Source organism: Marmota monax, unplaced genomic scaffold, assembly GCF_021218885.2.
Source record: "Marmota monax isolate L192 unplaced genomic scaffold, Marmota_monax_Labrador192_F-V1.1 WCK01_AAM20220418_F8-fsc00119, whole genome shotgun sequence".
Lineage (NCBI taxonomy): Eukaryota > Metazoa > Chordata > Mammalia > Rodentia > Sciuridae > Marmota > Marmota monax.
In genome coordinates, this window is record NW_026694771.1 from 4,198,732 (window position 1) to 4,225,597 (window position 26,866).

General features: G+C 35.0%; 1 protein-coding gene across 2 annotated transcripts; it reads left to right on the forward strand.

Annotated features, from left to right (window-relative positions):
* Positions 1 to 674: 674 nt before the first annotated feature.
* On the forward strand, positions 675 to 25,980 carry Naa50 (N-alpha-acetyltransferase 50, NatE catalytic subunit). 2 transcript variants are annotated; one of them, XM_046425165.2, is made up of 5 exons: positions 675 to 968; positions 20,014 to 20,150; positions 20,544 to 20,663; positions 21,040 to 21,106; positions 22,965 to 25,980. In XM_046425165.2, the coding sequence occupies exons 1-5, from the start codon at positions 961 to 963 to the stop codon at positions 23,140 to 23,142; spliced, it is 510 nt and encodes a 169-aa protein (XP_046281121.1). In that variant the 5' UTR covers positions 675 to 960; the 3' UTR covers positions 23,143 to 25,980. The 2 variants fall into 2 exon arrangements, with proteins under 2 accessions (XP_046281121.1, XP_046281122.1); XM_046425166.2 differs by having other exon boundaries at positions 20,017 to 20,150.
* The last annotated feature ends 886 nt before the right edge of the window (positions 25,981 to 26,866 follow it).

The window sequence follows — 26,866 nt, forward strand, 5'->3', positions numbered from 1 at the left end:
TTTTTTTTGTTTTGTTTTGCGTCTAAAGAAAAAGTGAGCATATATTTTTACAAAGATTGTGCAATGCAGAAGGCGAGGATGACAAGGGTTAAAGTGCATTGCTAAGGAAGTGACGTTCAAGCCACAAGCCAGGGACCGGAAATGGCGATGGAGTTCCGTCCCTCTGAGGCCCGCCGGTGAAATCCCAGGCTGTAAGGTTTGGGCCGATCACGTGATTTCAAAATTTGAGCTGTGCTGGAGAGTAGCCAAGTTACCCTGCCGGTTGTTGACTGTGTTTGTTTTAAAAGCACCTCATTTAGTTGAGTTTTCTAGGACTTCCTTAAGAAACAGCTTTATAAAGCCTTATTAGGATACGAGTGTTTGAAGGTCACTCTGGATACTACCAGCTGGGAAAAACGGGTCGGGAAGGGTTTATCTTGCTGAGGTGGGAGAGAAGAAGGAGGGGCAGAAAAATCCGGATTTTACCGCCAGGGCCTACCAAGCTAGCCCCACCAGTAGTGTCGTAAGAGATGGGAGGAGGAGCATAACGCCCGAAGGCAAAGCCCAGGAAAAAGATGGAGGTCCCGAAGTGGGGGTGGGTGGGAGGGAACGTAGAGGCTAGCAGTGCGGCTGCGCGCGAGGCGGCGGACGCGCCGGCGCGCAGAGGGGGCGGGGTTAAAGGTCACGGCGCGGCGGCGGGTCCGGCTGGCGGCGGGTCCGGCTGGCGGCGGCGGCGGGCGGGAGCTGAGTGCCCTGAGTGCACGTGTGAAGAAGCCGCGGCACCAGCGCGGCTGCTGGAGACACCCCCGCCCCCTTCGGAGACTCAGGGCCGCCCTCGACTTTCGCGGCCTCCGTCACCCCTTCAGCTCTGTGCCCTAGGCGAGGAGGCCGGCTTGTGGGGTTGAGGGCGCCGAGAGCTCGGGGCGGCGAGGACGACGGCGTTGATAGCGGTGGTAACGACGGCCTCAGCAGGCGGGGAAGATGAAAGGGTGAGGAAGGGCATCCTGCTAGGGCCCGGCGGGCAGGGTGTTGGGGCCCGGGCCCGTGTAGGGGGAGTGTTGCGAAGAAGGGGAGAAACTAAGGGCGATGACCGGGCGAAGGGAGATTTCCAGGCTTCTCTCTTCCCTCTGTTCCTAGAGGAGGCGGAGGCGACCAAGGCTGTTGGCGGGCTGAAGGGCTAGCGGTGGCAAGAGTGGTGAACCTAGGATTTTGTCCTGAGGATAAGTGTGGCTGGGTAGGGGCAAGAAGGAAAAACTATTGTGAGGCGCCTAGGGCCTCTTACCCCGGAGCGGACTCCTGAGCCACCTCCGGCCCATTTCTGGTGCAATGGTCAGGTTGTCCTCTTATCCAGATCCATGCTTAACAACTGGAACTACAGTCTTTGACACCTTTCCATTTCATTCGCATTTGGGGTCCGTGCAGAACCTTCTGGCGGGAGAAGGAATTGGAATAAAGAGCATGGGCATGAGTATTAAGAGCTAGTGACTCAACTAGATTTGGGTTGGGTCAGAGGGAGTGGAGGAGGGGGAATGAGCTCAAACAGTGTAGACTTGGGGTGCCAAAATGTTTAAGGAAGTATTGTGAATCAGTAGGTGGAGCTATTGCTTCAGCAGTTGGTAATTGCCCCCTAAGTGCTTCTGAAGGGATTCTGGGTTACTATGCTTTCTTCAGCATGGTTGACAAAGTTAAGATTCGATTTTTTTCTCTCTCTTGAATAAAATTAGGGATTATTTTGATTTAACTGTTTCCGTTTGCATACCATGTCTTCTTGCCATTAAATTATATACTTACAGTATTAGTTACATTATAGAATTGCTTAAATGAGTATTTGGGAGCTTGCCTTTAGAATCCTCAGAGGAAGAAAGAGAACCTTGTAAAAGCTTTCTCTGACGCCTGAAAAAAAATTTTTTTTTCTTACTATCGTAAATCGGTTGAAGGATTATAATTATGCTTTAAGTTACCTAAACTATTCAAACTATTCAGCAGCTCTTTTGAAGATGAAGTAAGTCACTTTATGGAGTAACTTCATACTGCCTAAAATTAAGGTTTAAATATTATCTCTATTTATGTTTGAAATGTAGAAGAGATTCCAAGGAAGTTTATTTATTTGGTTTTAGGTCTGTAACATGTTTTCCTACTCTGATTTGCTTTAAATACCCGAGATCCATTTCAGTGTTGAATTGTATGTCTTGAAATTATTTTTCCCAATTGGGTCGTGATCCAGGAAGTTGGGGCTATTTTACTTTGATTCAGCATATTTGGGGAGTCTCTTTTTTTGTTTGTTTGTTTTCTGATACACAGTACTTGAGTGTAGATGCTGTGCTGTCTCAACTCATTTTTTTTTTGTATTTTTTTCCATATGTTCAATACATATTTATCGTGTTTTCTTAAAGTAATAATGAGGCTGAAGAGTTCCCATTTTTGAAACTGTGCCAAGTATCCAAGAAATTGTTCTGGATGTTTTGATCCAAAACCTTTAATCTAGCTCATTCTCCATAGGGTGTAATGTCTTTCTGGTAATTCTCTTGGAAATAGAAATGGGGCCAGTTTCTACTTTGAATTAATATACTCATGAAGCAGTATACTCTTTATTATACTCTTTTTATTTTAAATGGATATTTAAGTGTGGTGTGATGGAGGCAGATCTCTAGAAATGAGGTCGGTGTTAGAGAAAAGTTATTGAATCTGTAATTTATGCCAGCAACCATGCATTAAGAGTCCATAAGCACAGTTCTTATTGCTTATGATTGGGAGCTTAGAATCATGTTCTTGAATGAAAAATTTTAAGATGATTTCACAGGAATAGTCCTTATTCCCACTCACTCCCAGGAAGTTGGGACTTGAAAAAAGTTGTTGCTTCTTAGTATATAATTAAGGTGCTGAAGAAATGAAGTTAAGATATACTGTATTCTTTAGAAGATGTTGAAGTCCTTGAGTTTCAGAACTTGTATCACTATGTGCAATGTAGTCAGTCTTTTAACTCTTGATTTTGAAAGGCCTATGGGAAATAGTGGTCTTGATTATGTGGTTTTTGTATGAAACTTAATTTGCTACATATTGTATATTGATCTAACAAGACAGTAAGTTAAGTAGAAATATCTGGAAATGGGAAACTGTAGGACTCCCAACTCCTTATCAGTGTATTTAAACATTGTGCATCATTACCTGTATTTCCTGTTGTTTAAATTTTTAAAACTTATTTTCTGATTTTACTTCCTATTTTTACTGTTAGTATTCTGTTGTATTGGCATGTATTTGTATGATTTTGTGGGGGGATTCTATTGGGGATTGAATCCAGTGGTGCTTGTTCTCATGTTTACCATTGAGCTACATCCCTGTTCCAGGCCCACCCCCACCCCCTTTATTTTAAAGACAGGGTCTTCCTAAGTTGCCCAGGCTGACCTTGAACTTGAGATCCTCCTGTGAATTGCTGGTATTACAAATGTGGACCACTGTGCCTAACATAAACTGGTTATTTTTGATCTGTTTGTTATTCCTCACTAGGGAAGATGATAGTCAAGCAAGAAATACGCTGTAGATAGCTGTGACTGGGGCGGCAATGTAATTGGTCATTAATGTAATAGAAAAGAAAGCTAAAAAGTAACTATTTTGAATAAAATTAAAATATAAGATTCTTTAGTCAGAGATGAAACTGTGTTGGAGAATTTAGAGTAACAGTTACCACTGATAGTGTATGGACTAGGAAAGGGCACAGGGAGTTTTTTGGGTGCTGGAAATATTCTCTTTTTCTGGATATTGGTCACATAGGATGTGTATATACATGCATGCATACATACATACGTGTGTGTGTGTGTGTGTCTGTGTTGTGTGTGAAAAATCATTGGGCCATAAACACAATTAGTGATCTTTGCCATGTGTCAATAAGATTATATTGCTCTTTTGTCAGGGGGGAAAAAAGCCAGTCAGGCTGAAGTAGCATTTGATAACTTTATAAACCTGCAATTCTTACTCTTGCTACTGTGAAATCAATAATTTGTTGTTTGTTGGCTGAGAGATTGAATTTTAACAAATACTTTACTTTTTGATGTTCCCTTTGCTGTATTAAGATACATTCATATAAAAAATGACTTTAAAAGAACTTTTTAAAAAGTCTGTAATGTGCTAACCTGGTGTAAAAGAAATACAGAAAATTAAAATAAAATCTGTTTTCGTCTAGTGATCAGGTACAACTATAAATAATAGGAAAATCAGTTGCTTACATCTGTGAATGGAATCATTGTATAATAGGAAGTATGCCTCCTGTCTATACAGTTGTGTGCACAGGTGACTAATCCTGTGTTGCCCTCAGTAGTGTGATTTTTTTCTGTCAATTAATTCAGTCCCTAACTCAATAGCAAAATATTAGTCCATTATAGTTGTAGCTGAAACAGTTGGCAATTGAGCTGCTGAAATGTGCCTTTTGAGGCTAAGTAACTGAGTTTTTAAGTTTAATTAAAAATTTTAAATCAAAATTTAAAAATTCAGTTATTGGACAATTTTAAGAATGCTTGACACACCTTGTATATGTAGATCTAATTTAGATTTCATGAAATGTAAATATAGATGAATGATTTCCCAGCAAAATTAACATCTGAATTGAGGTATGCTACAAAAACTTATTGTGGAAAAGGGTTTTTTTTTTTTTTTTTTTTAAGAGAGAGGGGGAGAGAGAGAGAATTTTTTAATATTTATTTTTTTAGTTATCGGCAGACACGACATCTTTGTTTTGTATGTGGTGCTGAGGATTGAACCCGGGCCGCACGCATGCCAGGCGAGCACGCTACCGCTTGAGCCACATCCCCAACCCTGGAAAAGGGTTTTTTAAAAAGATAAATTATTAATGTTCTGTTTTTATTATATGTTGAAATTATTTCTCCTGTTTGGCTTGTTAATATAGGTACCAGAAAATTTTAAATTATGTATGTAACTAAAATTAGGTTTCTATTAGACATTGCTGTGCTAGACCCTTAAAACCAAAGTTGTGACCTGTTACATACACCTGTAATCCCAGAGACTCTGAAAGCTTAGGCAGGAAGATGGCAAATTCCAGGTAAACCTCCACAACTTGGCAAGACCCTTTCTCAAAATTAAATATAAAAAGGACTGGGGATGTAGTTCAGCAGTAAAGCACCCTTGCATTCAATTCCTAGTATCAAAAACAAACAAACAAACAAACCAAAGTTGTGTAAAACATGATCTCTTCCCTTAGAATATAGTTCTCAGATGATAGACATGTCTAAATGTTTCAAGTTGTGGGCCAACAGTTGATTTATGGCTATTTATACTCTGGGAAAGGATTCTGATGCCACTCCTAGTTTTTGTTTAAAGTCTTGTGTTCCAGTCATCTTGACTGCCATGGGTGAGGAGCATAATCAGAATTGTGTATTTGTCTTTCCTGAGCTAGTGCAACCTCTGTTCTGCCTGTTATTATTGAAGTTGTTCTTCAGGGAGAACCTTGTTTTTTAAGTCCTGAGGCTTCTTGTCTTATTCCCCTAAGTGCTGTAGTGGACGCTTGTTCATAAAACTACTTGACAAACATCCTTAATTATTTCTTTTGGATAATTCCCTAGGAATAAAATTTTTGGATCAAAAAATACATTTTTTAAAGCTCTGATGCAGTTGCCCTCCTAAAGTAGCAGTTTATACTGTTAGCCCTGTTATGAGAATGTCCTTTCTTTCTCCCAAGGTCAGATTCAGAAGGGAAAGGAAATTTGCAAAAAACTTAAGAAAATGGATGAAAACGTTGGCTACCATTTCAACCAAGAGTTTTATAAATTTTTGTTTCAATTGTGATATTGACTTTGTTGTTGTAGATGGACACAATACCTTTATTTTAGTTATTTATTTTTATGTGGTGCTGAGGATCGAATCCAGGGCCTCACATGCTAGGCAAGCATTCTACCATTGAATCCCAGCCCACAAGTGTGTTTTGAGTACATATTCTTATAGCCTTAACTCTACTTTTACTTGGCTGATTAGGTGATAAATGGATAAATTTATTTATTTATTTTTGAAAATTTCATTACTTGGTGAAGTTGGGATACTTTCTACTTTTACTGGTATTTATATATCTTTGTGACTTATTTGTTTATAAAATTGTTTTTAATTGGGATACAGATTGCGCAGACTTGAAATTACAAAACAGTCAAAGACACTGCTGTTTAGAAAATGAGGTTGAGACATTCAGATTAGTAAATTTTTGTTAAAGAGTGATGTCAGTTGACCCAGCTAGCCTGAAGGAAAATTCTAAGGTATATTTGGATTTTTTTTCCCCTTCTAGTCTATGTAGTTTATTATATAAGGGAAACTTAACTGTAATACAAACATCATTTAACTAAAAGGCACCATGTTTTGTTCTATTTTTTTTTTCTTTTTTTAAATTAATTTTTAAATTTATATGTGATTGTGGAATGCATTACAATTCTTATTACACATATAAAGCACAATTTTTCATGTCTCTGGTAGTATACAAAGTATATTCACATCAATTTGTGTCTTCATACATGTACTTTGGATAATAATGTCCATCACATTCCATCATCATTTCTAACCCCATACCCCCTCCCTTCCCTTTTCACCTCTCTGCCCTATCTAGAATGCCACCAAGTTTTATTTCAGTGTGCCACAAATGATAGCTAGAAATAGGGTTATTATAATGAGACTCTTGGATCTCTGGGTCTTGGTTTCATTCTTTAACAAGAAAGACTTGAACCTGAACAATGATGACCAAAGTTTCTAACTCAGGTGCAAGTTCTAATTTACTGTTGGTATTTAAGGTGTTGATGGCTTTGTTGAGTTCTCAGACTACAGGAAAAAGTGCTGTTATTGACACCTACCCATGACTGCTATGATATATGTCTGATGTTTAGCACTGACTTTCTACGATACCAAGAAATAAAGCCTTGGAGTCATATTTGAAGTGTACTCTTTTAAACCACTTTCTCTTATTTGCTTTTGTGCCTGTTCTTGTCCTTTTCACTCATGACACTCTTTTTTTTAACTGCTACCTGATATTCCTACTGGGCCAAGTAATGGATTCTCATTTAATCATTAAAATATCCCTGTACAGATGATGTGATATCTATAATCTCCTAGTTAAAAAAAAAAAAAGGCAGAAATAAGCCAAGAATGAAAAACAGCTTAGTGGATTCTGGGATTTTTTTAGTAGTTTTATGTGACCAAAAGTTGTTGAGGGTGGTAGGGAGAAACTAGATCAGTAGCTGTAGCTAGGTGATAAAAGTCTTTGTTTCAAAGTGGTGCTGAGGCGGGAACCCACACATGCTAGGCAAGCATTCTACCACTGAGCTACAATTTCAGCCCCAACAGTTATTGAAAGATTTTGAGCAGAGAAGATTATTTATTTTAGGAAGATTATTCTCATTGCATTGTGATGGCTATCTCCTAGGTGCTAGACTTATTCTCCTTCATTAGGCTCTTAAAATTAAGGCTGAAATAGTGGCCTGAATTATGATGCTAAGAGAAAGGGTATAAGAATAGGTTATGATGGTATTTGAGGAAGCAAAACTAATAAGAATTGTAAAAGGATATAAGGATACATCAGAATTAAATTTCGATATTGGATGAATGATGGATCTATTTATGAAGACAGATATGAATAGAGGTAGATGCTCTAATTTTTTGTAATTTGAATTGATTTTGAGATTCCTGTGCAAATAACCAATAAGCATTAAGGAATACATTTTTGGATGCTAAGATTTGGAAATAAAGACATTAACATTTACTTGGTAATAAAGGTAAAACCATAGCTCAGAAGGAGTTCTAATTTAATATGTGGATGATAATGGAAATTTTTTTCACAGAGTAATTAATTCTTTTTAGGTAAAGGCCTTGAGTACATTGTGTCCATGTGTGTATTTAGCATTAGCAATTAACCAAATAATTTCTGAGGGTTTTTTTTTTTTTTTACACCTCTGATTCTTGCAGTTTAACAATTAGGAAAGCAGTCCACCCACTACCACTTTGTTTTTGTTTAAAGATTTATGCATGTATAGATATGGAGTATATTGGTCTTATTTTTTGACTGTTATATGAAAAAAATAAGTATTTTTAATATTTATTTTTTAGTTGTAGTTGGACACAGTACCTTTATTTTATTATTTTTATGTGGTGCTGAGGAATGAACCCAGAGCCACTAGGTGAGCGCTGTGCCACTGAATCACAACCCCAACCCCCATACTACCACTTTTTTGATGCTGCTAAACATGTAGAACAATGATTCTCTACCAGGAGCAAACCTCTCCTCCTGCACTCCTCCCTAATTACTGATAAATGCTTGAAGAGTTTTGGCATCTAATAGCTAGGGATGCTGCTAAACATCCGACAATGCACAGGAAGGCTTTCTCTCAAGAATTATCTAGCCTGAAGTGTCAGTTGTACTGAAATTGAGAAACCCTACTCTGAAATCTAGATGATATGATAAGAGTCTGATCAGTTAATATTAAGGTCTAGAGTTCTTGTATTTACTGAAAATAATTTGGTGATTCTTTGAAATATTGGGGACTTGCTCTAAATATTATAGTTTAGAAGAAAAGACAAAGTATAAAAATAAATGCTTATGGAAGTACTGAAATGTGTCCTGGAAAGGCAGAAGCAGTAATAAATTTTTTATGGGTAGAAGACTGGGGAGACAGGTTAAGGCACCGTGAGCAGTTAGTATTTAAGCTGTGCTTTGAGAAATTTTGAATGGGCTTTTCTGTGGAAGAAGAAATTCTCTAGAGGAGTTAACCCTTTCATGTAATTACTGAAAGCAAGAGTTTAGAACAAGATTACTGCCAGCTAAGAAAAAATTATCTACCTGTTCGAAATTTTTTATTCTGAGGACCATGGTCATAATTTGATTCTTGCTAGTAGACAAACTTTGAGTTTTATACAACTGCACCATTATCATTACACATAAGATTAACACCTCTTACCCACCTCTCCCCAATACACACACTTTGAGAATTCATGACTTCTTTGAGGGAACATGATATGACTGATCTTGTACTAAAATGGAAATTCCTAGACCTAGGCCTGATTCTGGCTTTATTGATAACTGTCTATAAAACTACAGATTTTATTTGTCTCTCAGGGCTTTGGTTTTATCATCTGTAAAATGAAGGGGGAATAGACCCAATGGTTTTCGAGTTTTTTCTGGTCAAAGAGTGCAAGAAGTGACCGTATAGTTAAAATTTTGTGCCAAGGTATGCTATACCCATTGATAGCATAAACAGGTTTTGAGCTTGCTTTTTTATTTTCACTTTTTACTATATAACTTTAAAAGTCATACTTTGCACAGAAACCCATTTTTGTGGAATCATCCCCATCTTGTGGCCTTTCAGTATAATGCCACTAAATTCGAAATCATCGGCATGATTGACACTCAGAACATTCAAATGCTTGTTATGGTTTATGTTGCTATGCTAAACGTGGGGAGACATTATCTCATTTTGTCACTTAGCTTGTTTACTAAACCAAAAATAAAAGTTTCCTATTTCCATATTCTAATCCCAAAGATTATGGTTATAAGATTTGACTGAATAACAGACTAGTCTTATGCTGACACAAATTACTAGCTAATAGGCTATGTAGATGTATACGGTTATTTCAGATCTGAGGACTTAATTGAGAATTCTGAGTGCCATTGTAGTTGCTCTTTCTTGTTTCTGTCAGTCTGCCTGCAGTTGGATCCATAGTATAAGGATTGCTATATGAAGATGACTTGGGATTTGATAGTTATAGCTTTGAAATCAAGAAAAAAATAATGTCACATGGATTTACTTGAGCTAAGATATTTTAGTTCCTTTAGTAATCGCTGTCTTCAGTTTTCTAAGAGTTGTAAACTCCCATGCCAGTAGGAACGAGCTGGTAATGTACATGAGTAAAATGAGAAATTGCAAATTTAGGCTTTATGTAAAATCCTCTCATTTAAGTTTTAGCATCCAACTTAATTTAAAAATCAAAAAAAAAAAAAACACTGTGGGTCAGTAGCTGTGATCATTTGACTGATTCGGCTTTTAGGCAAACTTTCAGGCTTATGTACAGAATAGAAGTCTTAAACTACTGATAAATGGTCTACCTTGTTAACTTGAACTCTTTTCAGAAGGCAAACCATCATTGTACATTTTTAATCCCACATTGCAGGGACAGATTTGAATTTGAATCACAGGTCCTCTTACACATAAATTGCTGTTACACATAAATTGGAACTATAGTGTAGCATTCTGTGCTAATTGACTAGGGGAAATAATTAATATTTGAAGTCAAATTTACTCTAATCATATAGCATACTTTTTCCATTGACCTAATTCTTTTTGCCATGGCCACCATAGCCTATATAGTGCAGATACATTGGACATACATAGTCTTTATTTCTGGTACTGATTCCTCAGCTTTGTAAATCACACATAAGGGATGTTTTTTTCTTAAAGTAATTCTCATTTATCCCCGGGGTATATGTTCCAAGACCCCAGTGAATGACCTGAAATCACAGAAAGTATTGAACCTGATATATGCTATTTTATGCCTATGCAGTATATACCTATGGTAAAAGCTTAATTTATGAATTAGGCATAATAATAAAATAATAATAAAACAAGAATTTTAACAATATTATAAAAATTATGCATATGGACTTTTAAATTTTTTTATTTAATTTTTATTTATTTTGGGGGGTACCAGGAATTGAACTCAGGTGCACTCATCTCCAGCCCTTTTTTGTATTTGTTTAGAGACAGGGTCTCACTGAGTTGCTTTGTGCCTCACTGTTGCTGAGGCTGGCTTTAAACTCACCATCCTCCTGCCTCAGCCTCCCTAGCTGCTGGGATTACAGGTGTGCTCCAGTGCACCTAGCTTGTGCATGTAGTCTTCTCAAAATATCCTAATGTACTATAATCACCCTTCTTCTGTGACGTGAGATGATACATTGCCGACATGAATGATAGGCCTTGTGATGAATTATTAGGCTACTAAGAAAGGGTTACTTGAACACAAGCACTGCAATACTGGGATCTGATAACAAGATGGCTACTAAGAACTAACTGGCAGGTAGCCTATATAGTGCAGATACATTGGACAGAAGGATGACTCACATCCCAGATGAGACTGAGTGAAAAGGCACAAGACTTTTATCACTAATTAGGATGATCCACAGTTTAAAACGTATAACTTGTTTATTTCTGCGATTTTCCACTTAATGTTTTCAGACTGTGGTAACTGAAATTATAGAAAGCAAAACCTAAGGTAAGGGAGGACTACTATAATTTAAGTGGGTGTTAAAATGGATGTTTTATGTAACAAGATTTATTACAAAAGTAAATTCTAAGATGGAAGTTTGCACTGTGAATTTTGAGCAAGGTTATTATATATTCCCAGGTTAGGAATCTATTGGATTTTGTGACACTGCTTCTCCAGGATTTTTCTCCTACTCTAGAAAATTTTTTTCCAACATCTTTATAGGTTGCTGTTCTACCCCTAAAACTCACATGTTCTTTATGGTATATCTGTTCTGTGTTCAAGGAAACAACTCTAAAAGTAATGTATAAAGAGGTAGTCTTTCATATAAAAAGCTAACTGTATTCCCTTTAGAGTGTTTGACACTAATCTAATGAAAAATATGTCACTGAATCTCATACTCTCATGTCTTAGACATGTAACAAGTTTTCTGTGTTCTTTTTCCTGTTTTAAATATGTCTAGAGACTGGGGTTAGGGCCCAGTGGAGACCCCAGATTCCATCCACAGCACCTTAGGAGAATATATATATATATATATATATATATATATATATATATATATATATTAACATACACATATCCCCTCACACACATACGCATATGTACATACATCAGTATACATACATATCTCAGATGTTTGGTTTAGGTATTTGGAAGGGAGATCTGTACCTAAATGGAAGACTCATTCTCTTACTCAGCTTCTCCCACAAAGTGAAAGCTTGGTACAGCTAGAGATTGAGAAGTTACTATTTGTTAAAAATGTGAAGTTCTTGCCTCCTTTTGCTTGTCTTTTAAACAGTAAAGAATAAATGAGGCATCAAGTGTTGTTGTTTTTTTTAATGAGTTTTCATATCACCAATAACATGTCTGTTCTTTCCTCACCAAGTTGATACAAAACCTAACTTCAAAATTCTGTATCTTGTGCTTTATTTAATGAGTGGTGTTTGTATTTCTTTGTTTTTTTATGGAAATTTTCACACATATAAAAGTAAAGAAAACAGACAATAAACAACATCTTTCAATTCTAGAAAGTAGTAGGGTCGATTCCCATGTTGTTTCATCTTTGACCCTTACTTTCCTTTTCAGCCGGAACGCTTGAAAGGAAATCCTACACCTACTATCTCACTGTACCTTTAAATAGTTCAGTATGAATCTTGAATAGAAAAGTTTTTTTCCTAACATAATTACAATAGCTAATATGATTAAAACTATTAATCTGTAGTTTTCCTGCCTTATAAATGTCCTTTTAATATTTATTTACATCAAATTCCTACACTCCACTGATTGCATTTGGCTGAAATGCCTCATCATCCTTTAAAAAAAAATAAAATAAACTTGTTGGGCTGGGGTTGTAGCTCAGTGGTATAACAATTGCCTAGCATGTGTAAGGCACTGATTTTGATCCTCATCACTGTGTTAATAAAATAAAGGTATTGTGTAAAAAATTTGGACAGAAGGATGACTCATATCCCAGATGAGACTGAGTGAAAAGGCACAAGACTTATCTCGCTAATTAGGATGATGCACAGTTTAAAACTTATGACTTTTTTATAAATAAAAGTAAATAAAATAAAGGTATTGTGTAAAAAAATTTTTTTAAACTTGTTTTAGATTTACAGATAGATTGCAAAGATGTTGCAGAAAATCCTAAGACAAGCCACAATTGGAACAGAGGAGTTGAAAATTATAATTTTGATTATAGGACTTATGTCCAGAATATATATTTTAACTCACTTAAGACAGACAATTCAATTCCTTACGAATTTAGTCATTGTCAAAATCCTAGGTTTAATCCCAGGTCTATGCCATGGGCAAAAAACTTAAACATTTCACCAAGAATATACAAATGACTGGTAACCATACAGAAAGATTCCCAGTGTCAGTAATGATTAGAGTAATGCGTGTCCAGTGTCACATTGCTAGAATGACTGGAAACAGGTAATAAAAAAAATAATGTAGGAAAACTTGGAGGGTTATAACCCCAATACATTAATAGTGAGAATATAAATTGTGTAGCCATTTTGTAAACGTGTAAGTGGTATATTAGTTTTCTGTTGTTGCTGAAACAATTCAAACTTTAGGGCTTAAAGTAACACAAATTTATTGTCTTACAGTTCTTGAAGTCAGATGTCTGAAATGGGCTCCACTGGGCTAAAAGTAAAGGTGTTGGCAGATCTAGTGATTTAAAAGTTACCACTAAATATTCAAATCTACCCAGATTCTCAGCCTGTGACCTTATTTAGAAATATAGTCTTTAAAGATAAAATTAAGTCAAGGTCATACTAGATTAGAGTGGGTTGTGAATCCATTGACCTAGAGTCTGTCTAAGAATAGGAGAGGACACAGACTCAGTGAAGACCCATGTGAAGGTGGAAAACAAACACTACCTTGAACCAAGAAATATATAGGGCCACTAGAGACTAAAAAAGACTAGAAGAATTCTTTCCTATGGGCTAGAAGGCATGGCCCTGCCCTTAGCATAATTTCAGACTTCTAATCTCCTGAACTGTGAGAAAATATGTTTTGTTGCTTTAAGTCACTAAATTTATGTTAATTTGTTAAAATAGCCCTATCAAACTCTTATAGCAGGATTGTATTTCTTATAAAGGCTCTAGAGGAGAATCCGTTTCCTTGCCTTTTCCAGCTTCCACAAGGGCAGCTAGATTCCTTGACTCAAAGCTCTTTCTTCGTCTCAAATCTAGCAGTGTGAACTCTTTGCTGTGCTCTGTTGTCATCTCTATTTATTTTTTTTGGGGGGGGGTGTTGTTGTTGTTGTTGTTGTTTTGATATTGGGATTGAACTCAGGGGCACCTCAACCTGTGCCACATCCCCAGATCTATTTTGTGTTTTAGAGATAGGGTCTCACTGAGTTGCTTAGTATCTCGCTTTTGCTGAAGCTGGCTTTGAACTTGCAATCCTCCTGCCTCAGCTGCCCGAGTCCCTGAGATTACAGGCATGGGCTGTGGGGCCTGGCTTCATCTCTGGTTCTTAAGGACTTTGGACCCATCTGGATAATCTTGGTTAATTTTCATATATCAAGGTCTTAATCTGCAAAATACATTTTTTCCATGTAAAATAATGTATGTTACGTTGGATTAGGAAATGGTTACCCTTTGAGAGCCATTATTATACTTTAGTAAGTAGTTTCTTAAAAACCATTCCTGCTATCCACCCCACAATTCCACTTTCAGGAAAAAAAGTAAGGCATATACCTGTACAAAGACTTGTATACAAAATTCTTAGCAACTTTATTTATAATAGCTAGGAAGTACACATCTGTCAGATGCTCATCAACTGGTAAACAGATAAGCAAAACGTTATATATATTCATACCACAATGAAATAAAAGGATTGAGCTTCTAATATACTACAACATGGGGAAACCTTAAATATTATGCAGCAGGAAAGAAGTCTAGTGTAAAAGATAACATTATTATGTGATTTCATGTTGGAAACGTCCAGGAACAGCAAATCTGTACTAAGAGAAACTGTACATTGTGGCTTACTGTGAGTAGGAAAGAGGATTGACTGTATAAGCACTTCCAAAGCTGAATTGAGGTTGATAGTTGCATATCTTTGTAATTAATCAAATAATCTGTGACCTTTAGTTAAGCAAAAATTTCTTAGGTAAGACCCTGAGAAGTATTTCCCAAAAGACATTCAACCAAAATGTAAAGCTCCTACTCCATAAAATACAGGAAAATTGGGGCTGGGATTGTGGCTCAGTGGTAGAGTGCTCGCCTAGCATGTGTGAGGCCCTGGGTTTGATCCTCAGCACCACATAAAAATAAATAAAATAAAGATATCGTGTTCAACTACAACTAAAAAATAATTTTTAAAAAAACCCAGGAAAATGAAAAAAGCCACAGAATGAAAAAATTTTTTGCGAAATGACTCATAGAGAATATGTATGTAGCTATAACTTATAGAGGACAAGATGCTTACAAAAACTAAGTTTTTTAAAAAATGGGCAGAAGATTTGAACATAAACTTAACCAAGGAAGACATGGTAAAAAGTAAGTACACGAGAAGATATTCAATATCATTTGTTATATAGGGACATAAATAAAAACCACAATGAGATGTCTTAACCCACTAATTAGAACAGCATAAAGTTTAAAGTTGACAATGCCCAGTGTTGGTGAGAATACAGAACAACTGGAATTCTCATGTACTTACCCATAATTTAGCATTCCCACTCCTTGGTATTTATTAAAAGAAATGAAAACACATTCACGAAAAACCTATATGCAAATGTTAATGGAACTTTGTAATCTTCAAAACTTATAAACTCATAATGCTCTTCAACTAGAGGATAAAGCTAGGAGTGTAGTTCTGTGTATGTGAGGGGCCCTGGGTCCAATCTGTAGCATAGCAGTGACAAAGTATGATACATCTGTCTATAAAATGAAATACTACTCAACATTGACAAGGATGGAATACACTGTTGTATCAGGAATTATGCTGAATGAAAAGCTAAACAAGCACTGTGTATTTTGTGATTCAATTTTTGTCACATTCTCGAAGGCAAAATTATAAAGAACAGATTAGTGGTTGCCTGGGAGTGGTATGGTTATATGTAGGAGGTTCTTAGGGTGGTAGAACTATTACATATTTCACTACATGATTATATGTATGTGTATAATAGTGGTTACATGATTTTACATATTTGTCAAAACTCAGAGCTATACACTCTAAAGAGTGAATTTAAAGTTTAAAAAAAGCCAAGAGAAAATTGATTCCCCTATGCCAAAAAAAGTGGAAAATAAAAAACGACTAATAGTTGGTACAAAAAATTGCCAGCTGGTGGACTTGGATTGATTGAATTAATTATTGCATTGAGAGTTTGACTGGACTAGATACTCTAATTGTCAGATGAAAGGAGTAGGACTTGAGTGTGTATTGTTTACAAGAAATTTTATTTTTTATTTTTACTTTTTAAATTTATTAATAGAGTCCCAATGTGTAGTACAGATTGGTCTTGAACTATGTAAGTGCTGCTGCTTACATGGCACTTTAAGGATTTGGGGAAGTTTTAAAAAAAATTTTTTTAATTGCTAAAAGATACACCATGCATCATTGATTAGGTGAAAGCTGTGTCTATGTGATAAATAAAGCAGACTTTAAAATGAGAAATATCATCAGTGAAAATGAAGGATGTTTCAGAATTATACAGAGGTCAAGTTATCAACAGTTTATAACAGTCCTGAGTACTTAACATTCCTATTAACAACCTGAAAATACCTGAAGCAAATATGAGCAAAGCTAAAAAAGAAGGAACACTTCCAAACTTTGAAGCCAACTTAATCCTAATAAGAAAGCCTGTCAAGGACGGGGGTTGTGACTTGGCAGTAGAGCTCTCACCTAGCACATGCAAGGCCTTGGGTTCAATCCTCAGCACCACATAAAAAATAAATAAATAAAATAAAGATATTGTGTCCAACTTCAACTAAATATAATTTAATAAATATATTTTATATAATGTATATTAATAAATATATTTAACAAATATATATCTTTATTTAAAACAAAGAAAGCCTGTCAAGATTATAAGAAAACCATTTGTGTTGAAGTAAGCTTTCTTGAGATGTTATTTGGACAAAGACTAAAAGAAGGCAAGGGCAGTACACAGCCAAGGATGAAGAGGCCACCAACAAAAATGGGGAAAACTGCAGGTTAGACATTTTGGGGGAAGGGTCCGTATTTTTAGTTTCCAGTATATGTACTTGCGGGGAGTGTTACTAGAGTTGTTTCGAATCAGATTTTGGAATTCTGAATGAAGTTTAGGCTACATACAAATTTGGAAGTAGGCAGCATTAAAGTCATAGGAATGAATAAAATCACCAAGAAAATATGTGCAGGGCCCTTGTAGAATTGTTTCAACATCAGCTTTCTTAATGTACCCATGGAGTAATTTATATTTTAGCCTTACCGAACAGGTTACAATTTTGGAAATACACCATTACTATTTTGTTAATGTTTTACCTTCTCCTTAGACTGTACATCTTACCTCTTCCCACAATAAGAACTCAAGAAAAGTTTAAATTCACTGAGTTCTTAGAAACTGTGTTTTTATATTAATTTTCTAATAGAGATTTGGGACTTCAAAAAACTTTGGGAGCTCTTCTACTTTTTGGTTGTTATAGTCATGGGATATTCTCATTTTCTTGACATTTCTACATATCCCTTATGTTGAAATTATCCTATGCCTTTAATACTGCACATGTTCTTTGCTAAATTATAGGTTGATATTATATTACTGATATATTTAGAATATCCACATCTTAAAATAATTTTGGAGCTAAGTGATCAGGATTACAGAAGTATTCCATTTCAATTAGACATATCATGTTAATGAAAATAAACTATATTTGAAGCTAAATTTTGCTGACAGTTGTACCTTTAGTCACCACTTTGAAATTGTTTCTAGTATATTCTGACCATCTAGTAAGAATCTAATTAATTTTTCAGACAGCTACCAAACAGTACATGTTTGCATATAGAAAAATACTGAGAGACTATGTCAAACTATTTCTGGTCTTGTTCCTCAGAATAGTTTCACTTCCTAAGTCATTTCTATGATTATGCACCTAAAAAAAAAAAAACAAGACTTGTAAAAAATTAAGCAAGGAAAGATTAAGCTGCTATACTGTAATGATTCAGTTTTGTTTCTTCAATATAGGCTTGATCTGCCAAGCCTAATGAAAAAAAAATTTTTTTTTAGTACTTATTATCCTTCAGAAAATTATAAATATACTTGAAGCCTGGTAACTGCCAAGAGGTCATTCTTCAAATTTTAAAAACTATAGTCTTTTCACTTATCATTTAGAAGCTTGAGTTCCTAAGTTCTTTAGTTACTCATTATTGTTTAAATTTAAACTTAATGTATTTTTCAGTCACTTTTAAAATACAGAGGCTAAGACTTTTATTTTAAGAAAATGCAGTGGAGTAGTTTAAGTGATATCTCTGAATATAATCAAGAGAAGCTATATTGTATGTAAAATAAATTACTGTACCCAATTTGTGGCACTATGGGAAGTTAAAAGAGAAGATGGTATAGGTAAGATGTGATCTCCTTATTTAATGGAATCCTATATTTTACATGATACCAGTATCTGCAGAATATTTAAAATAAGAGTGGTAGACAGCAAGGCAGTAAGCCCAGTGGATTTCAGTTAAGAAAGGGTTTGGTACAAGATGTAATTTACTTCAGTTTTTTTTTTTAATGTGGTGCTAAGGATTGAACCTAGGGCCTTGTATGTGCTAGACAAGCGCTCTACCACTGAGCCATAACCCCAGCCCTAATTTACTTCAGTTTTAAAAAAGAAAAAAACAAGCTACGCTTCAATGAAGAGGAGAAGTTATTATGAATGAGGTGAAACCTACTTAAAGAAGACATGAATCTTACACAGGGAATTCAATGCAGTTGTCAGATACTTTGGAGAATACCATATTTATTTGTATGACCAGAAAATTGCCTATAGTTTGTGCTATATATTTAAAAATATCCTTTTCAGATATTTTTCTGTAGATATGAACAAAAGTTGGAGTATTGAATATATAGGTGGAATATACTTTTTTCTCCACAAAATTATATTACAACATATTTCTGTGCCAGAAATTTGGATATAGTATGCTTTACTTTAATCAGTCTCATTATCAGTAAACACTTTTTTATCTTTGCTTTTTCCTTTTTACTATTCTAAGTATGGTAGAATGTAGACATTCTTGTTGAGTCATTTGCCCAACACACCCCAAATGTGATACAAATGATTAATAAGCATACTTGTTTGCAATTCATTGCTGTTAGATTCGAATGCCTTTATAATCTGAAACTAACAGCTTTATAGGCAAAATAACTTGGTTACTGTATGAAACTTTTTAGTTTTAATCCCTTTTTCCATGGAATCAGTTCTTTTGATTACATAGTTTTTGTAGAAATTTTTTCCCCCCAAGAGTGACAGAAGTAGGATTTATTCATGTGTGAAGAATAGAAACAGAACTCTGGCGGGGATGGGCAAAAATGGACCCAATTCTTGATAGATAATTTTCAAACTTAATGGGAGTTCATAACCCACTTGAATCAAATGTATGAAATATGATATGTCAAGAGCTTTGTAATGTTTTGAACAACCAATAAAAAAATAAATAAATAAAAAAAAATTTTTTTCAAACTTGTGTTTTTCAAAATATAGATTCTGTTTCCAGAGATTCTGGTCCTGAAAGGTGGGGTGGGATGTCCAAGAACGTGAATTTTGAGTACCACCACTGTGACTTTGAAGTAGGTGGCCCCAGGAGGGCCACTATTCTCAATTAATAGGCACATAATTATTACACAAGTTATTTTCTTGGGATAAATGTTAGAAGTAGGATTACTTATTTCAGTACATTGTACTAGATTTTTTCTCAAGAGATACTGTATATTTACCATCTGCAAGGTTTAAGAATACCATTTGCTACTTCTCTTGCTAATATTAGGTGTCATTCTTTTTGATCAATAGTTGTATCTAATTTTTTGAATAGTAAACTACAGGGAAATCTTTCCCATTCATTGTAAGATATTATTCTGGCTTTCTTAATAGTTGCATACTATATTTGTCCCTTGTATGAAAGTTACTAGCAAAATTGGTATTGAATATCTGGCCATATTTGCTTAAATGGTAATAGTTTTAGGGATATGAAGTCATTATGAAAATGTTGGATTTGTCGATCATGAAAAAAAACTTGATACCCATTTAATATGTTATCTTTATAAATGAGAAGCTAATTATATTTTATTGAGTACATATTGGTTTGTTCCAGTAGCCGGATCGAGTTGGGAGATGTAACACCACACAATATTAAACAGTTGAAGAGATTGAACCAGGTCATTTTTCCAGTCAGCTACAATGACAAGTTCTACAAGGATGTGCTGGAGGTTGGCGAGCTAGCAAAACTTGGTAAGATATGGCTTTTTTCTTTATTTCTGTTTTAAAATTTGTAGTTTTGAACTTCACCCGTTACTATTAGAGCAAGAAGGCTTAACTAATTTGTCTTTTTATTTTACAAGTGAGGTTAATGGAGTGTTTCAGGTTCTCAAAAAAAATATAGAATATTTGAATTTTAAATGGAATCACTAAATATTCTTTATTACTTAGTGTTTGCCTGTATGTTACCAATGATTTAGCTTTACAGCCTTCTGAGACAATGTAAGAGGTTTTTGAAGCCATTGATTTTCATAGGATAGCTAATTAAAATTTAATGCTTATAATAACAACTTAGTCTCTTAGAAAAAATGATTAAATGTGTTGTTTTGTCTATTGAACTTTATGTCTTTATATTTTCTATGGCAGCCTATTTCAATGATATTGCTGTAGGTGCAGTATGCTGCAGGGTGGATCATTCACAGAATCAGAAGAGACTTTACATCATGACACTAGGATGTCTTGCACCTTACAGAAGGCTAGGAATAGGTAATTCATTGTTTCTTTCCTTCTTCCTTCCTCCCTCGCACTTTCCCTCCTTCCTTCAAAGCCTAAGTACCTTGTTAAATCTTTTTGATATAATAAGTCAGTTTATTTATTTTATAAAATAAAGTGAAAATAACTAGTGTTTACTAATATAATTCAATTGAAAAACCCTCCATAGATTTGTCTAATTTTCCCCCCACTTAAAAAAATATCTATCTGTAAATATTTGTATAAAAAATTGCTCTATATTTATCTCTTAGTGTCTAATGTTACCTCTTAAATTTTATTAGGTCCCAATAAGTAGTTCAGTTGGCAAATAGGTATAGAATTTAAAGGTTGCCTTTTAAGGTTACTTATTTGTTGTTTGTATTATTAACAGGAACTAAAATGCTAAATCACGTCCTAAACATCTGTGAAAAAGATGGCACTTTTGACAACATCTATCTGTAAGTAAAATAATATTTAATGTTCTTATCTCAAAAGTTTAAATGTCAATAAAAATCATTACTAGAAATTTTAAAATCTGATCACTTACTGTATCTTAAAAAAATACCATGGAATGATTGTTGCACAGTACCTGTATAACATTGCTTCTAGGACCCACTCCCCTGGTCCCCCTCATAGATACCAAAATATGAGTGATTCAAGCCTCTGTATAAAATAGCAGCGTATTTACGTAAGACAGATATCCTCCTGTATGAAATCCAATTAGATTACTTATAATATTTAATATAATGTAAGTGCTGTGTACATTTATTATTGTACTGTATTGTTTAGGGAATGACAAGGGAAAATACAGTGTACCTGTTCATTCAGATGCAATTTTCTTTCCTAATATGTTAATCTGTAGAAGCAGAACCCCGGAATGTGATGGGGCCTGCTGTAGTTGTAACAATGCTTTGTTGTTGTTGTTATTTATTTATCCCTAGTCCTTTTTTTTTTTTTTTTTTTTTTTTTTTTTTTGAGATAGGATCTTGCTGAGCTGCTTAGGGCTTTGTCAAATTGCTAAAATTGGCTTTGAACTTGTGATCCTCCTGCCTCAGCCTCCCAAAATGCTGGGATTACAGGCTAGCAGTGTATCACTGCACTGGACTACTTGTTACAATGTTTATTTGGTTTGTTTTAGTAATAAATAAAGAATCTGAGACACATTGCTACATTATATTGGGATGGGAACTACAAAGTCATATAAATGAAGTCAGGATTAAAATTCATTCAGATTTAAAACCATTCATATTATTAATATTATTTTTTTCATGCCTTGCTGTTTGTTCCAATTCATTCAAGGTTATCAGTGATATGCCCATTTATACTACAATTTAAAAAAATCAAAATCAGAGGTAATTCTCTGAGGTTATATTTGACTCTTAAAAGGCTGCAGATTAAGAACAAGACTAAGATTATTACTGGATGTTTGTAATTGTAATTCAGTTTGGTGATGGCAGATATTAAATAATATGGTATTATTTTGAAGAGTAATTGAGAAAGCTCTAATTTCTTATTTTTTTGTTGTTGATGTTGTTTTTGCTGGGAGCAGTGGCACACATCTGTAATCCTAGAAAATTTGGGAAGCCAAGGCAGGAGGATTGCAAGACCAACCTCAGCACTTAGCTAGGCCCTAATACCCCCCCCCCCCCAATTCAACATGTGTCTTTCATTTCAAAGGAAGACAACAGATTTGAGACCCTAGTTTTAAAGTTTTTTATCATTATTTTTCTGCTTTTGTCTGTATGGCCTCTGATTCCTGCCTACGGTTATCTAAACCTCACCCCACCTTTAGTTTCTTTTTTGTATTGGAGATTGAAACCAGGAACACTTTACCACTGAGCTACATCTCCAGTTCTTTTTTATTTATTTTGAGACAGCATGTCACTAAGTTACTGAGGGTCTCATTAAGTTGCTGAGATTCCACTTGAACTTCTGATCTTCCTGCGTCAGCCTCTGGAATAGCTGGGATTATAGTTGTGTACCACCACACCCAGCTATTTAATCCATGTTTAATTACAGGAATCTTTTTTTTCCCCCGCTTACTGGCAAAAGTAGGGCTAGTTTTCCCTTTGTTAACTGTAAGACTAAATATTCTTACTGAGCCTTCTTCTCCTAGCCACGTCTTTCGAATGGAATAATTCAGTTAAAAATAAAAAATCATCAATTAGTGGTAATTGATAGTATTAGTTGATTGTGATTGTAAAGAAAATGTACAAAAAAAATAACATTCTAATTCAAAGTTGAAGCTCTGTGTGGAGAACACTTAAAAGCTGATGAAACTTTAATTTACTTTCTTTATAACCTTTTATATCTCAGGCACGTTCAGATCAGCAATGAGTCAGCAATTGACTTCTACAGGAAGTTTGGCTTTGAGATTATTGAGACAAAGAAGAACTACTATAAGAGGATAGAGCCTGCAGATGCTCATGTGCTTCAGAAAAACCTCAAAGTCCCTTCTGGTCAGAATGCAGATGCGCAGAAAACAGACAACTGAACAAATTACAAATGAACTTTCTTGCACTTGCTTGTCGCCAAATAAAAGAGAGGCCCATTGATTCCCTGCCCCTGTCCCCCGCCTTTCCTAAGTTTTCCTCCCTACTTGTTCCTTTTTTTCCTCATTTCTTTTCTTCCTCTAGAAGTTTTAATACTTTCAAGGACTTTTAAAAATAATCATGTTTGGATTGTTTTAGTTTTTCTTTTTCTCTCTCTCTCTTTTTTTTTTTTTTTTTGGTGTGTGTGTGTACGGTGGTTGTCTTGAAAGAAGGAGAAGGTAGATCTGTTTAGTTTCACAGTTAAAATGTATGGTCCCAAAATTTGGGTGTCAGATGATTTCAATTTTATTTTTTTCCTTATTTCCTGCTTTCACATTGAAGGGCAGAGCCTACAGATATTGTTTATTTCTAAAGATAAAAAGAAGCAGCAGCAATATCTTGTTCTGTAATTCATAGACAAGTTTAGTGTGTTTGTGGTACTCTAGGTTCTTAAAAACTATTTGTGGGATGTTAATCCCTAGACATTGCCTTCACTCCACCTTTAGTCCTTCTGAGCACTTTCTCAGAAGTTGGACCATTTTTATCTTCGTAAGAAATATCAAGTTTATTTAGGTTTTTAAAGCAATTTTTTCCCCGACTGATGGATGAGGCAGTTTGGGTAGGTTGTGTTATATTTTGGTCTGAAAGCATTTGAGTTAAACTGCTTTTTTGCTAATGAGTGAGCTGGTTATTAGAAGATTTGTTTTTCTTTGCTATTGATATTAGAGTCATTAATTTTTAGAGTATGAGCTGGTGAAAAAAACTTTTTTTATTCTCCCAGCTAGAGATATGGCCTTTAACTGACCTAAAGAGCTTTGTTGTGATCTTTTTTTTTCCCCCAACCTTTTTCCTTCAGCAAACCCAATAATAGTCTAACCTTAAAAGTGGAGTTGATGTCCTTATAGGTCAGTATCCCTAAGTCAACCTAAAGCAGGTATTTTCTCGTAAACATATTAAAAAAAAATACCTAAAAGGAAGCCTAGATGGACTGTGGCACAATAAATGCATTTAATGTCAACTAATGCAGGTTGTTAATTGAAAGTGTGGCCACTGAACATTTGATTGTATAGGAAAAAATATCTAAACAGTATTTTTGAGAATAACATAGCTACGTTATTGCTTATCTGTTGGAGAACATCCCAGATTTGCTTATACTCTGTGCCTACAATATTGAGTTTAAGGATTTGGGATAAGGGGAATTGTTAAACAAATTGCTTCTAAGAAAGATAGAAGCATAAAGTGTTAATAATGCAGATATCACTGTGACCTCCTCTACTGACAGACTGGTTTTTGTCAGAACATTTTCTGACACGTAGAGAGTGGCTTTAACAGGTTGATAACTTTATGAGAGACATCTGGAATACTTGTGTTTTACTCCCATTGCCCCATCTTCAACATTTAGAATTTTTTGGTTTGTCAGTAGTGATGGTTCAAGAAATGCTCTCATTAGACTTTACAAACAATGCACAGGGCTTGAGTTTTCTGTCATTTGACTTTAAGGAAGTTTGATTCGTAATATTGATCCTCATGTAAAATTCTGGTATAAAAGTCTCATCTCCAAATAGATTAAATGACAATATTATTTTATAGAATGTACACACTTTATATCCTTAAGTTTTTATTTGTAAGTGTGAGAGTACAAAGTAAAATAGACTTCCATAGTCTTGAGTGCCAAGAAAAATATAAGAAAGGAAGATGGCTGGTGAATGAATTTTTAGTGTTCTAATCTTAAATTAGTAAAAATGTAGAAAGACCACACTGTTTTCTTCATTATCAATTCCTTAAACAATCCAAATGTAGGCTTAGAAGAAAAGTTTAGCATTAAGCACCTTTACCTTTGTGGATAAGATTCAGCTTGCTCTTGACAAGAAAAGAGTGCTTGAGTTACAGGAAGTGTAATTAGTGTGAAGAATTCAGCCTTTTTGTAAACTTCCAGATATCAAAATAGATTTTGATATATAACTGAGTTTTCTGAGATGACACTGCCTCTATTTCTATATCCATTTCACCTGGACTTTCTAAGCAGTCCTATGAATGTATCCCTATATGTGGTTATCAAAAACCGAATAGCTGCCTCACGACAATTAAGTACTTGTTATTTAAAGAGGGAAAAATATTAAAGTTTGAATTGAGTTTGTAGGCTTTCTGTCATTTAGTTTCTTTTTCCACACTAGTTAAAAGATTTAACCTAAATTCTGAGTGTTTGTAAAGGGTTAACTATCCTACATCAAACTTGTGTTAAATAATTCCATCCACTTATACAAGAAGAAGATTTGGAAGAAGTAGAAGTTGGGCACTAGTTTGTATGCCTATGAGTCAGTAATACCCCATATTGAGTTGATTATTTTGATATATGATAAAAAATAATCTTTGAGGTAAAACAGTAATTCTGTTAACTGGAAGATCACAGGATATATCCATCATATTTTTCAGGACAGATAGTTTTTACAGTGGGGCAAGTAGGTTAAATTTATACTGTATGGAATTTGCATTTAGGTTCTAAAGAAAAGAATCTGTAGAGAAATCTATGCAATGTATAATTTGTCCAGATTAGTGTTCATTTGAGGAAAGGAGTTCTGAAATATCTTCAAAGTTTACTCATCAATTGAAAATCTTTCAAAAAGAGATTATTAGGAAACTGGTGTGTGGTGGTGGAAAAGAAAAGCTCCCTCAGTTTTTGGAGGGAAAACTTTAAAATTACTTTAATGGCTAAGTTTACTTGGTGCAGTTAAGAATTAAACTTGTCAATTTTAACATTGCTGTTACATCTGAAATAAACTTATGTGATGTTCTGGTAGTGATCTGTGATGTCCATAAGTGTCAAAGAATACCCTGCATTTTGCTGAATTCTGCAGTTGGCAACTGTATATAGTCATTGTATACTGTTGCCCACACTATTTACTTCATATTTCTTTTAAGTCTAATTTAAAACTCATTACAATAGCTCAGGTGTAACCAAAGCATCCTAATTCAGACCTTTTGGAACTCACTAGAAACACTTTAAATATCTATAGTTTAATCCTATCGGAGAAAAAATATCCAAGGAGCTGGCCTGCTACTGTTTTGAATCTAATTTTTAAAAAATACATGGCACTTAGGCTGCAATATAATCAATAGTGTGTATATCTATAGATATGTACATTCAGATTTTTTCTTTTTTAAATATAGTTTTGCACTTAAGAATCAATTAGGGAATTTAGGAATTGGATTCTTTTCCTGATATCAAACAAATATGAATTGAAAATTTTATTTTTAACAGCATGAACTTAATAATACTTAATATTTCAGTCAAGACTGGTAATTTAATTTTACTTATTCCATTCAGGAAACAATGGGCTATCTTTGCCCAGTGTGCCTTATTTATAACATAAAATTAAGCAGCTTAAAATAATAAACACTGTCTCCCACAGTTTCCAAGGATCTAGGTGCGATTTACCTGGCTAGTTCGGCTTGGGATTTCTTCGGGTTTGCAAAGGAGCTGTCAGCCAGGGCTGCTGCATCTTGAAGGTTTGACAAGGGCTAGACAAGCCACTTACGAAATGGTGCAGTCACCTAGCTGTTGAGCCTCAGCTCCTCATTATGTTAAGTGTTGGATTTAAGTTTCCATTACAAATTAATATAAAAATAACCACATTTGGGGTTGGGGTTGTGGCTCAGTGGTAGAGCACTTGCCTAGCATGTGTGAGG

Bases quoted from the DNA above. Each gene is read 5' to 3' on its own strand.
- Naa50 (XM_046425165.2), top strand. The intron at 20,151-20,543 runs GTAAGATATGGC...TTTCTATGGCAG, and splicing joins TGGCGAGCTAGCAAAACTTG to CCTATTTCAATGATATTGCT. The intron at 20,664-21,039 runs GTAATTCATTGT...TATTATTAACAG, and splicing joins TTACAGAAGGCTAGGAATAG to GAACTAAAATGCTAAATCAC.